Source organism: Theropithecus gelada, chromosome 7a (genome assembly GCF_003255815.1).
Source record: "Theropithecus gelada isolate Dixy chromosome 7a, Tgel_1.0, whole genome shotgun sequence".
NCBI lineage: Eukaryota > Metazoa > Chordata > Mammalia > Primates > Cercopithecidae > Theropithecus > Theropithecus gelada.
In genome coordinates, this window is record NC_037674.1 from 34,457,193 (window position 1) to 34,469,787 (window position 12,595).

At 48.3% G+C, this 12,595-nt stretch overlaps 1 protein-coding gene across 1 annotated transcript in view; it reads right to left on the reverse strand.

Moving 5' to 3' along the window:
- Positions 1–2,459: 2,459 nt before the first annotated feature.
- MYO1E (myosin IE) overlaps positions 2,460–12,595 on the reverse strand; it is a 240,180-nt gene continuing 230,044 nt past the window's right edge. Inside the window, exons 27-28 of the mRNA XM_025389516.1 lie at positions 4,421–4,590; positions 2,460–3,699 (exon numbers count right to left, since the gene is read on the reverse strand). Coding sequence (XP_025245301.1) covers positions 3,623–3,699; positions 4,421–4,590 — 247 coding nt within the window. The 3' untranslated portion in view covers positions 2,460–3,622. The remainder of the gene's footprint in view (positions 3,700–4,420; positions 4,591–12,595) is intronic.

Sequence of the window (12,595 nt, forward strand, 5' to 3'; positions counted from 1 at the left end):
AGTTAAATCGTCCACCAGAGAAGCACCATTCATGCTCTGCTGTTGATTGCCCTGGAAACCAGAATCCAGCTCTACTGCCAGGGAAATCTTAACTGGGACACCACCTATAAAAGAAATGGTAGCAATTAGAGGCACAGGCAGACTTAGTGTGACCAGCTCCACTCAGGGAGGGTCTGGGGATGAGTTCAGGAGGGAGTCGCAAAGAGAGGGAATTTAGATATGTAAAAGCCATGCTCTGTGGAAGCCCATGGAGTTTGTAATTCATAGATGCACATCCATATTTTCTCTCACTCATTTTTGTGAACAGCTCCACCTGGCAGGAGGCCGCTCTCATTCTGGTGCTCTGGATAAGCTGCTGAGACAGCTCAGTGGAAAGACCAGCCCCCTTGAGTTGAGGCCACATGACTAAGCTCTGGCCAGTAGAATATTGGTGGACACGGTGTGCACATAGGGCAGGTCCTTTAAGAAGGAAACTGCACGATGCTTTTCCACCTCCATTGGGCTGGACTTGGTAATAGTGGTGAGTCAGGTTTGATTACAGTGGGCTGGGACCCCATGTTGGGAGGTCAGTGGGTTGGCACCCTTCATGGTTAGGGAGCAAGCTTATTCAAGAAGGCTTCACCCTTTGCCCTCTCCACATGTCTATGTATTGCTAAAAAAAAACACTGTGGAAGAGATGGTCCTTTTGCATGTCTTTAAGAAGCCAGTTGGCCAGGTGCGGTGGCTCATGCCCATAATGCCAGCACTTTGGGAGGCTGAGGCAGGATTGTTTAAGCCCAGGAATTTGAGATCAGCCTCTGTCTCACAGATGGCCATCAATAGAGTGGATGCCACCCTTATATACACCTCTGTCTCTCTCTCATCTACCACTAAAGCTCGAACACCTCTGCCCTAGGGTACACAGTCAGGCCTTCTCATTTAGTTCACGGTTACCTGAAACCTTTGGTTGAAGGGGTATCACATTTTTACATTGTGTTTGATACTGCTCTCCATGTTGCTGTGTGTGCACATCAACACCCCTTATTTCAAACAGGATGGCAAGTTCCAGAAAGTGGGGGTGGCCCCGTTCTGTATGTTCTTTCCTGGTAAGTGACTCCTGAAGTGGTCATATTTACTTAACTGCACAGTGAACAAAATGCAGGCCAGGCTAGATCCAGAGACTAGAGGAAACCCAGGTTAGTGTCTTAAAGACCCTAAAGGGGAAAAAAGGCATTTTTCTGATAGTCCCCATGTTGAATTTCTACATATATACAAATAAGTTTAAGATAAACCACTATTTCTCCAAACTTTTCTTAATAGTGTCAGCATTTCAGCATCTCTACACAGATCTAAGTCTCCTTCCCCTATGGGTCACTCACCTATTTCAGCACCATTTGTTGGGCATCTCCGTGAGCCTGGCACTGGCTGGGCACACGATGCAGGTGCTAAGGGCTTGGTCTGTGATTTCCATGGATGAGGGTGTTCGTGCTACTCGTGGGAGATTTCACTCAGTCCCAGTTTTGTCACCTAGAGCCTGACGGTTCCCAGTTATACACAAGTGTAAAATGCCAATCAGGAGGAAAAACAAAGGCTTGTCCCAGCCAGCCAGGGGCTTGTAACAAGGGAAGATGGTCCTGGTGTTCCTGCCCTGAGAAAGTAGCCTGAGTGCTGGTGGCTGTGGGGACCCCAGCATGCTCCTCGGTCCTAGCTCTTATGGTATCTTCGTCCCACTGTGGGGAGTCCATGAATGTGAAAGTACTTTGTAAAATATATAGAGATCATTAGTGTCAATAGGATTACCTTTCCTCATTTCACCACATCATGGCTTTACTTTCCTCTGGTCACAACATGGAACTGAAGTAGCTTTTTAACGTTATTTGTTACTGTTACAGAATGGAGTTTGCTCCCTGTTCTTGAAGTAAAACACAGGAGAATTAAATGCCGTATCTTCATTTCAAATCTAGATCCATTTTTTTTTCCTTATATGTAAGCCCTGGTAATTTTTTCCCATGGACTTGAGGATCCTGAAATGACTCAAAGGTGTATGCTGCTCAAACTCTAAGTTCCCAGTAGCTTAAGAATGGCCATGGCAACCAGAGGAGGAGAGGTAGAGAAATGGCAGTCTCTACTTACAACCATTCCATTATTGATGGGCATTACAGTTTCCGACTTTTCACTATTATGGCAAGAAAACACTGTTTTAGTTGGTTAGGGCTGCTGTAACAAAGTACCCCAAACTGAGTGGCTTAAACAGTGACATGTATTGCCTCAGTTCTGGAGGCTGGAAGTCCAAGACCAAGGTGGGCAGGGTTGGTTCCTTGTGAGTGCTGTGAGGGAGAATCTGTTCCAGGCCTCTCTCCTGGGCTTGTGAATGGCTGTCTTCTCCCTGCCTGTTCACATGGTCTTTCCTCTGCATGTTGGTCTCTGTGACCAAATTTCCCCTTTTCATCAGGACACCATTATATTGGATTAAGACCCACTCTAATGACTTCACTTTAATTTTGTTTGCTCTGTAAAGGCTCCATTTCCAAATAAGGTCATATTCTGAGGTACTGGTGGCTGGGACTTTAACATCTTCTTTGGAGGCGCACAATTCAACCCATAACAAATGTCATGAAAGAAGAAGGTGTTCGCGGATTCCTTTATTTATTTAGGAGGTGGGGGCGGGATGCGGAGGAAGTTTCCTATAGGGAAAGAGTTGAGAAGAGTCTGCAGGGACTGAGCTAGAAAGCAATGACATTCCGTAATTGGAAAAGAGCAGGGCACATCTGTAAGTACCTGGTGTGAGTTTTGTAAGAAAACCTACCTTATGAATGAGTACAGTGGACTACTACTTAGTACATTCATACATGTTTCTACCATCTCAAGATTTTTATATATACAGTATATGATCTGTTTTTATAAATGTACAGCTTGAAAAAAGATCCTTCTTGTAATAAGTACAGCATTTAAACACAAACCAACATGGGCCAGCCACATTCCAACTGAAGACCCAGAGAAAGCAAAGCTGGCAGCCCAGCCCCCAGCCCCCAGCCCCTGACCTGCTTGGCGGCCCTGATGGTCCTGGCAAAGTGTAAACCAGTGCCCCGCTGTCCCCCTGGGCTCAGCAGGCCAGCTTGCCCTTGGCATGTGCGTGGGAAGTGCCTGCTCACGCTGAGCCCAGTCTGCAGAGGGCGGGTCCTCCCTGAGGGAAGGTGGCAGAGAGGAATGTGTATATCAGGTACGGACAAAAGAGATGAAAGAAATGTGCTCTTCAACTAAAGGCACTTGTCAGCGGCCGCCTACAGCCATTCCCTAGGCCTGGTGAGCAAGCCGGGTGCTGTTTTGATAGAAGCCTATAAGGTCTGAGCAGACCTCACTTGTCCTCTCACCAGGTTTAAATACAATAAATAAATCTTAATGCATGGTGGTTTTGCCCTCCTGGGTTCCTATGAAGAGGCTACCTTTTAGGATCACTTACGGAGTGATACTCCCTGTCCCCAACCCAGTCTTTTCAGTGTCCTCCATGGGGAAGGTACCAGAATAGCTCCAGGCCTTGGAGAAGCAGTTGCTCATTGTGGATTGTAAGGGGAGCCCCTAAATATCTCCTCCCCTGGTCTGTGCCTGGAGCTCCTCTGCCCCATGCGTCAGAGTCATGGGCGCCTCAGATCTTGGTCACATAGTTGTTGGGGAACAGGCCCTGCTTGCCTCGTAGTCGACCCGTCCACCAGCCAGAAGGATCTGCAGGGGGAGAGAGGTGGTGAAAGTGAAGATGAGTAAGTCTGTTCTGCCCCAGCCAAACACACACTGCTCCTATACGGGCTCAAGTGATGTGGCTCCATCCATATTGTTTTCCCTTTGTTCTTTAAATCAAGAAGTTTGTTGTAAAAAGATATCTACCAAATTAATAAAGCACTCAGCCAAGCCCATGGACTGCTTTACTAATGGATATTGAAGGTTGTCTCCCTGGCTTCTACACCATCTACTTTCATTATGAGGAAGCCACGAAGTGTAGGTGGGACAGCCCCTACCAGCTCTAATCCACTCAGGGTACAGCCTTTGTCTTGCTACTGAAGTTGGTTCAGGGATGGACACATGACTAATTTGGTCTGATCAGAATAAAACTCAGGACTTTTGTCCAATGGCTAAGAAAAGAAGTTGCAGAGATGATGCAGATTTCAGACATGGTTTGGTATGTTGGCCTGGAATTGCTGCTGCCATTTTGCTACCATGAAGAAAAACAGCTTGAGAAGGGAGGGGATATAAAGAAGGGGGCAGAGCTGAAAGAAGCATTAAAAGAGCAGCTGGTGTCTTGATCACACTGAGCCTGAGGCCTGGATCTGCCTCTACAAATTGCAGTTTGAGGAGCTCATAAATTCTCTTCATCTTCACACTAGATCTTACAGCAATGTGACCATGTGCTCTTTGGGAGGCTGTCCCAGCCAACCGGCCACACACTTACCTTCTTTGATAATATCAATAATGTCATTGGCATTAAAGCTGAGTTCGTCTGTGTCCTGAGCGTCATAGGCATACAAAGCCTTGCACTGTGGCACCTGAGGCTTGGGCTTGGGCTGGGGCTTCGGTCTGCCCCCTGCTGGGGGAGGCCTACTGGTCGTTTGTCTCCTGACCCTGTGGGGAGAGAGGAGCAGGTGAGACTGGGCCCCAACAGGAGGCAGCAGCACCGAGCGGTGGTTTGGAGCATGGTGGCCGGCAATGGCCTGTTCAAGTTCAAATCCATCCTTAGAAAACGTATGGCCCAGGGCGTAGTCTTTAAACTTGAGGAATAAAAGTAATTTTTCTGACAAGGTTGTTGCAAACACACATAGCTCTTAAAAACCTTAGCTGCTGCTGTTACTGTGTCCCCAGCATAGAAGGCAATGTGGGAGACACATATCCATATAAAAGTATCAAAAGTATACCCATACATTTAAATCAGGAACATTCAGGTATCTGTCCCTCCTTCCTCAAGTTGGGAAATGGAACTTTTGCAGGTGCCACAGAAGCCTGTAGGCATCTCTCCTTCACTGCATTCCCCCCAGATTACCACCACCTTACAGTTTGTATTCATGATCCTCTGGCTCATCTCTACAGTTCGCCACACATGTAAATACCCCTAACCAATATCTGTGGTCCGACTGTATCAACTGTATGAAAGGCATCATATTCCACGGTCACACACTCAACAACTGGACCATGTGCCCTGCTGATGCCTGCAGCTGTAGTTCCTTCATCCTCGCTGCCTGATACTACACCACTGCACGAGTGACTGTGTCACAGTTTACTTCTCCAGGGCACTGTGAATGGTCACTTGGGATGGTTCCAGTTTTCACTATTGTAAAAAATGCTGCCGTGAGACTTTGCTCCCCATTCATATCCTTATTATGCCTCAGACCTCACTCCTGTCTACTCCCATCCCATCTGTCCACCCACCCTCATTACTCCGGAGACTTCCCTCCCACCAGCTCATTATTACTCCTTCGACTTCACTCCCATCCCTCATTATTACTCCTCAGACTTCCCCTCCGATCCCTCATTATTACTCAGGCTTCCTTCCCAGCCCCTCATTCCTCCTCAGACTTCCCTCCCAACCTCTCATTATTACTCCTCACACTTACCTCCCACCGCTCATTATTACTCCTCACACTTACCTCCCACTCCTCATTATTACTCCTCACACTTACCTCCCACCCCTCATTACTCCTCACACTTACCTCCCACCCCTCATTACTCCTCACACTTACCTCCCACCCCTCATTACTCCTCACACTTACCTCCCACTCCTCATTATTACTCCTCACACTTACCTCCCACCCCTCATTATTACTCCTCACACTTACCTCCCACCCCTCATTACTCCTCACACTTACCTCCCACTCTGCATTATTACTCGTCATACTTACCTCCCACCCCTCATTATTACTCCTCAGGCTTCCCTCCCACCCCCCTCATCCTCCTAAGACTTCCCTCTCAACCCCTCATTACTACTCCTCACACTTACCTCCCACCCCTCATTATTACTCTGTCTGCAGACTTCCCTCCTACTCCCTCATTATTACTCCTCAGACTTCCCTCCAACCCCTATTACTCCTCAGACTTCCATCCTACCCCCGATTATTACTCCTCAGACTTCCCTCCTACCCCCTCATTACTCTGCAGACATCCCTCCTACCCCCTCATTATTACTTCTCAGACTTCCGTCTCACCGTCTCATTATTTGTCAGACTTCCCTCCCAGCCCTCATTATTACTCTGCAGACATCCTTCCTACCCCCTTATTATTACTCCACAGATATCCCTCCTAACCCTCATTATTACTCCACAGACGTCCCTCCTACCCTCTCATTATTACTCCTCAGACTTCCCTCCCATTCCTCATTACTCCTCACACTTCGACCCTCTCATTACTCTGCAGACTTCCCTCACACCCTTCTCATTACTCCACAATCTTTCCTCCCACCCCCTCATTATTACTCCACAGACTTCCCTCTCATTTTGTCAATCAGTATTACTCCTCAGATCTCCTTCCCATTCTTTCATTATTACCCCTCAGAGCTCCCCTTTGCCCCTCCAAAAATGTTGCTGTGAATATTCTTATACAAGAGTTTATCCAGAGCACTTTCTCAACATCTGCACAACTGACATTTGTGGCTAGGAATTCTCTGTTGTGTGTGTGTGTGTGTGTGTATGGGGGTGGGTGAGGGAGGCTGTCCTATGCCCTGTAGAATCCCTGGCCTCTACCCACTGGATACCAGTGACATTCCCTCCACCCCAATGTCATAATTATTAAAAATATCTCCAGTGCTCTCACCCTAATCCAGATCTTCTAGCTTTAAAGTTATTCTTTCTATATACTATGCTGCCTTCAGTCACCATTCATATACCGTTTCAAAGGTATGTAAGTTCAACTTGTTCCTATTTAGTGAGGTCTTTACACCTACACCTGAAACATTTATTTATTAAATATGTTCATAAAAAGCATTTAGCAAAAACAAAAAGGAAAATGGAAACATGGAGAACATTTCTTTTTTTTCCACTTTGCTTAAGGACAAACCAAAGTAAAGGCTATATTCATTTCCCTACAAAAGAAACTTAAGATTTCTCCCTAAAGAAGCTGGGCTGGACCTCAACATGGTGGGACTGGCTGTTAGGTCTGCACATCACTCACACCTACAGGAGCAAGGAGGAAAAGGGAGGGGCTTTCTGGGGCCTGAGTTCTGGAAAGAACCACCACACCCAGTTTTGAGCTGTGCTCTCAGGAGCCACAGCCTGCTGGCCTTGCCCAGGTCCTGTGATGACAGATGCTCATGGGGTGCTGATGAACAACCTGGATCACAAAGGGGTGGCTGGGGGGGACACGGACTGCCAGCAGGGTGGTGGACTGTCCCTAGGAGGGGCTGGGCTCCCCTGAGACTGGGCTTTTCCACCACCCCACATGGGAGGGAGCAATCCCCAAGGCTATTCAGGCTCCACTCCTCTTACCACCACCCCCCTGCACTTCTCTCTTAGTGCAGAGGAAAGGCATTTTGTAGGTTCTTAGTGTGACATCAGTCATTTTCTACCTAGTGCCTATTGGAAATCCCCATTCCCTGTTCAAGAAGTGCGTGCTTCTCTGAAAGTTGGCCAGGCAAGCAGGTTTTAAATTAAGCACCCTATATATTGGGGATGTGTCAGCATTTGGTTAATAAGAGCCATCAGCCTGGATACCAGATGTCATGTGACTTCTCAGCAACAAGGAATGAAAGGGGGTGGGGGCGGGCATGACAACACCCTGGGAGGCAGGAAGCCTCCAGCCTGGCAGTCCACAGAACTGGGCTAGAAGTGCACGTGGAAGGACACAGATGCACACATGTGCACGCACACACCCCCAAAACCGTCGTCCCTGTCTCCCTGGGGGACTGGTTCCAGGACTCCTCACAGATATGAAACTCCACAGACACGTCCCTCATATGAAAGAGTGTAACAACTGCATATAAACAATGTGCATATGCACATCCTCCTGTATGCGTCAAATCACCTCTATTTAACTTACAATACTTAATATAATTGCTATGTAAATAGCTGTTATACTGTATTGTTTAGGGAATAATGACAAGAAAAAGGCTTTTTTAAAAATATAGGACTGAGTAGGCATGGTGGCTCACGCCTATAATCCCAGCACCTTGGGAGACCAAGGCACGTGGATCACCTGAAGTCAGGAATTCGAGACCAGCCTGGCCAACATGGCAAAACCCCTGTCTCTACAAAAAGTACAGAAGTTAGCCAGGTGTGGTGGTGCACGCCTATAGTCCCAGCTACTTGGGAGGCTGAGGCAGGAGAATCACTTGAACCCAGGAGGCGGAGGTTGCAGTGAGCCGAGATTGCGCCACTGCACTCCAGCCTGGGCCACAGAGTAAGACTGTCTCAAAAAAAAAAAAAAAAAATTTTTTTAAGTCTGTACATGTTCACTACAGAGGCAGCTATCTGTACTTTTTCTAAATATTTTCATTCCAAGTTTGGTTGAATCCACAGATGTGGAACCCATGGGCACAGCGGGCCAATTGAACCCACAGATGGAAATTTGTCCTGTCTTGTGCAGGGGAAAAATCCTGCCATCCTTAATGCAGATTGACAAGGTCTCTGGAGCCCAAATACGGGGGCTTAGGTACGGGGTCCTCCTGCTGAAGGACTCCCCTCACTGGGGTCGGGGTAAGACAAGACGGATGGCTCCTGAGAGGTAAGACCCTCCCTGCCCTGGGCATCACTCACTTGTTCTGCCCCACCTGCTTCCAGCTTTGACTAAGACTTGTTTCTGTCCTTCATGTCTTCCTTGCCAGTTGTTTCCTTTCTAGGACACTTGACCCTCATGCTAGCTCAGCTGTTATTAGTTCGCCCCATCCTCAACCTGAAAATCTTTCTAACAGCTTTTCTCTGCTCTTGGAAAAAGGACCAAAACCCTTCATGGCGCCTACAGACTCTGCCAGGTGCGGCCCCTGCTCACACCCCAGCCTTACTCCCTGCTTCAGGCCACATTGGTGCCTTCTTACCTTTCTTCATGAGCCCTGGTTGGGGAGAGGACCCTTGTCCACATACTTCAAGTTTACATCATATTTACTGGTGAAACTCACAACAATCTCCCCATAAGATCAGGAATAAAAACAGAACTCACCACTTCTGTCCAATATTATCCTGGAAACTCTAGCCAGGGTAATCAGGAAAAAAAAAAAAAAAAAAGGCATCTACATTGTTTTAAACTAGAGATCATAAGTCTGATTGAACGGATTCTTTCTGGTGATAAGATACCAAATTATAAACAAGACCTAAGGGGATGCAGGTGGACCACGCAAATAGCTGTGTGTGTGGCCACTGCATGGTCTTTGATCTCAAGGCATCAGAGGCTGCTTCCTCAGGATACGTGACTACTGGCCAAAGTAAAACCTCAGGAATTACCCGGGGAATCTGGGGTCCTCTGTAGACCCATGACAACACCTGGCCTAATTGTCCAGGTTGTGGGCAACTGCTACTGTGCTGGCAATGTAAGCCATCTGGCCCTTTATCACCAGGCTGAATGGGGTTCCTAGTACTCCACAAGTGAGAGGTGGGGGAGGCCAGGGCAGCTTTAGATGGGACATTTGCTGGGGAGCAGGGTGTGGACAGTGGGGACTGTTTGATGGCAGCCGGGAGGAGCGGGCAGGTGGGTGGAGGAGGGAGGACCTCTGCACTTTGCATTAGGAAGGGCAACACTGATGCTGCCACCATTGGCTCTTTCTTGTGATCACAAAGGGGCACAACTGCTCTGCTGGGGCAGCATATTCCCAAAGCGAGCCACAGTGAGAGCCATTCTCCCTGGCCAGCCTGCACATGGCTACACCCTTGTGAGGGCGAGCAGACAGGATGTCTTCTGGGAAACTGCCAGTAGGTGAGTGAAGTCTGGATAAACTCCCCTCAACTAGACCAGGCCTTGTGCTAGGCATTTTCACAGATGCTGCTTCATTTCACCCTCATGACACTCCTGTGAGATGACTGATGCAGGCTCCTGGAATTTCCTGCTGGTTTCACCACTGGCCACCATGGTGGCCCATGCCTAAGGCTCCTGGCACTGCAGCCACACGGAACCTTTCTGCCTCCTTGGTCTGGCTACGCTCCCCTGGCCTCTCCCCACTTCCCAGGCAGGACTGCTAACTCCTGCTCAGCCTTGGATATCATTTCCATCACTTCTTCCCCAGACTCTGGCGAACCCCCCACCACACCCTCCCCTAGCCCACGGCTCCTCCAGAGCAGGGTGAATTGTAGCATGACGGTGACCTGTGTGGCTATCAGGCTGACTCCCCCTGAGATGGGGCCTCAAGCTCTATGCTGACAGTGTGTAGCAGGAGGGGGACATGGGCTTGAGTCTGTGTGCTGGGTTTGAGGCCAAGCTCTGCATCTGTAAAACCTAAGCAGATTCAGGCAATGGCCTAGGTCCTTTTTCTTTTCCATTTATTAACTTATTTTTATTTTTTTTGAGACTGAGTCTCGCTCTATGATGCAGGCTGGAGTGCAGTGGCATGATCTCGGCTCACTGCAACCTCTGCCTCCCAGGTTCAAGTGATCCTCATGCCTCAGCCTCCCAAGTAGCTGGGATTACAGGCGCCCACCACCATGCCCATCTAATTTTTGTATTTTTAGTAGAGATGGGGTTTCGCCACGTTGACCAGACTGGTGTCGAACTCCTGACCTCAAGTGATCCGCCTGCCTCAGCCTCCCAAAGTGCTGCGATTACAGGTGTAGGCCACTGCGCCCGGCCTCTTTATTTTTCGCCATGAAGTTTTGCCACGTTGCCCAGGCTGGTCTTGAACTCCTGGGCCTAAGTGATCCTCCTACCTTGGCCTCCCGAAGTGCTGGGATTACAGGCGTAAGCCACTGCACCCGGTTCTAGGCCTTTTTTCTAATTCTAGGAAAGTTTTTTTTTTTTTTTTTTTTTTTTTTTTTTTGAGACGGAGTCTCGCTCTGTCGCCCGGGCTGGAGTGCAGTGGCCGGATCTCAGCTCACTGCAAGCTCCGCCTCCCGGGTTTACGCCATTCTCCTGCCTCAGCCTCCCGAGTAGCTGGGACTACAGGCGCCCGCCACCTCGCCCGGCTAGTTTTTTTTGTATTTTTTGCTAGAGACGGGGTTTCACCGTGTTAGCCAGGATGGTCTCGATCTCCTGATCTCGTGATCCGCCCGTCTCGGCCTCCCAAAGTGCTGGGATTACAGGCTTGAGCCACCGCGCCCGGCCTAATTCTAGGAAAGTTTTACAGAGAGCTCTGAACAGCACTGAGGAACACAGGAAATCTGTGCCATGAAGCTGTCGTGGAACACAGTCGGTGGAAACAGCCATTTTCCCAGACTCCAACAGCCTGGAAAACCCAGGCAATCTCCTCTGTGTCACTAGGTGGCAATCCTGCGTCATTAATGAGAAGAATGACTTCCTTTTTTTTTTTTGTTTTGAGACAAAGTTTCTTGTTGCCCAGGCTGGAGTGTAGTGGTACGATCTCAGCTCACCGCAACCTGTGCCTCCTGGGTTCAAGCAATTCTCCTGCCTCAGCCTCCCGAGTAGTTGGGATTACAGGCATGTGCCACCATGCCCGGCTAATCTTGTATTTTTTAGAGATGGGGTTTCTCCATGTTGGTCAGGCTGGTCTTGAACTCCTGACCTCAAGTGATCCACCTGCTTTGGCCTCCCAAAGTGCTGGGATTACAGGCATGAGCCACTACGCCTGGCCGGGAATGACTTTCAAAGAAACTGCCAGAAATTTGATTAATGAGGTCTTCTAGGAGGCTGGAGGCCCCCAACTCCCAGCCAAGGCAGTTGGTTAATCCAGGAGGAAGGGATTACAAAGCCCCTTACAGGGGACATGAAACCCGCATGCCCACCATGCCAGAACAGCCTCAGTCCAACTTGCGAGAGCTGATAGAACTTTCAGGCATTTTATGACCCAATTGTCAAACATGGCCATTATTAAAAATCAAATCACTGACAACAAAGAAATTGTATTAAAGCAAAGGCAATAAATGCTAATCATTTATCCCTTCCTACTTCTCACTGCACCCTCTGCGTCCCGGGTTCAAGCGTTTCTCCTGCCTCAGCCTCCCGAGTAGCTGGGATTACGAGCATGTGCCAAGAAGCCCGGCTAATTTTTATTTTTATTTTTGTATTTTTAGTAGAAACGGGGTTTCACCATGTTGACCAGGCTGGTCTCAAACTCCTGGCCTCAAGTGATCCACCCACCTTGGCCTCCCAAAGTGCTGGGATTACAGGCGTGAGCCACCACTCCTGGTCTACTTATTTTCCTTCTATCTACGCATTTGAAGTTATTAAAGTCTATTGCTGATGTGTGGTAGAAATACTATACAATGGTGTGAGACTGCCCATCTTTTCCCAACTCTGCACTCAGCAGTAGTCACACTGGTAGCTTGAAATTGGCCATGGGGAGAGAATTTTACTCGAGAAACTGGTAAATGTTACAGTTCAGGCCTTTTACTCGCTGGAGTGCCCACTGTTTACCAGAACACTACCATCCTACCATCCTCATGCTGCCCTCAAAACAAAACAGGCTCACTCATGTCTAAAAATGCCTTGCCAACTTTTGTTTCATTATTTCCTTATTGTTAGTATTTTTAGAGACAAGGTCTTGCAA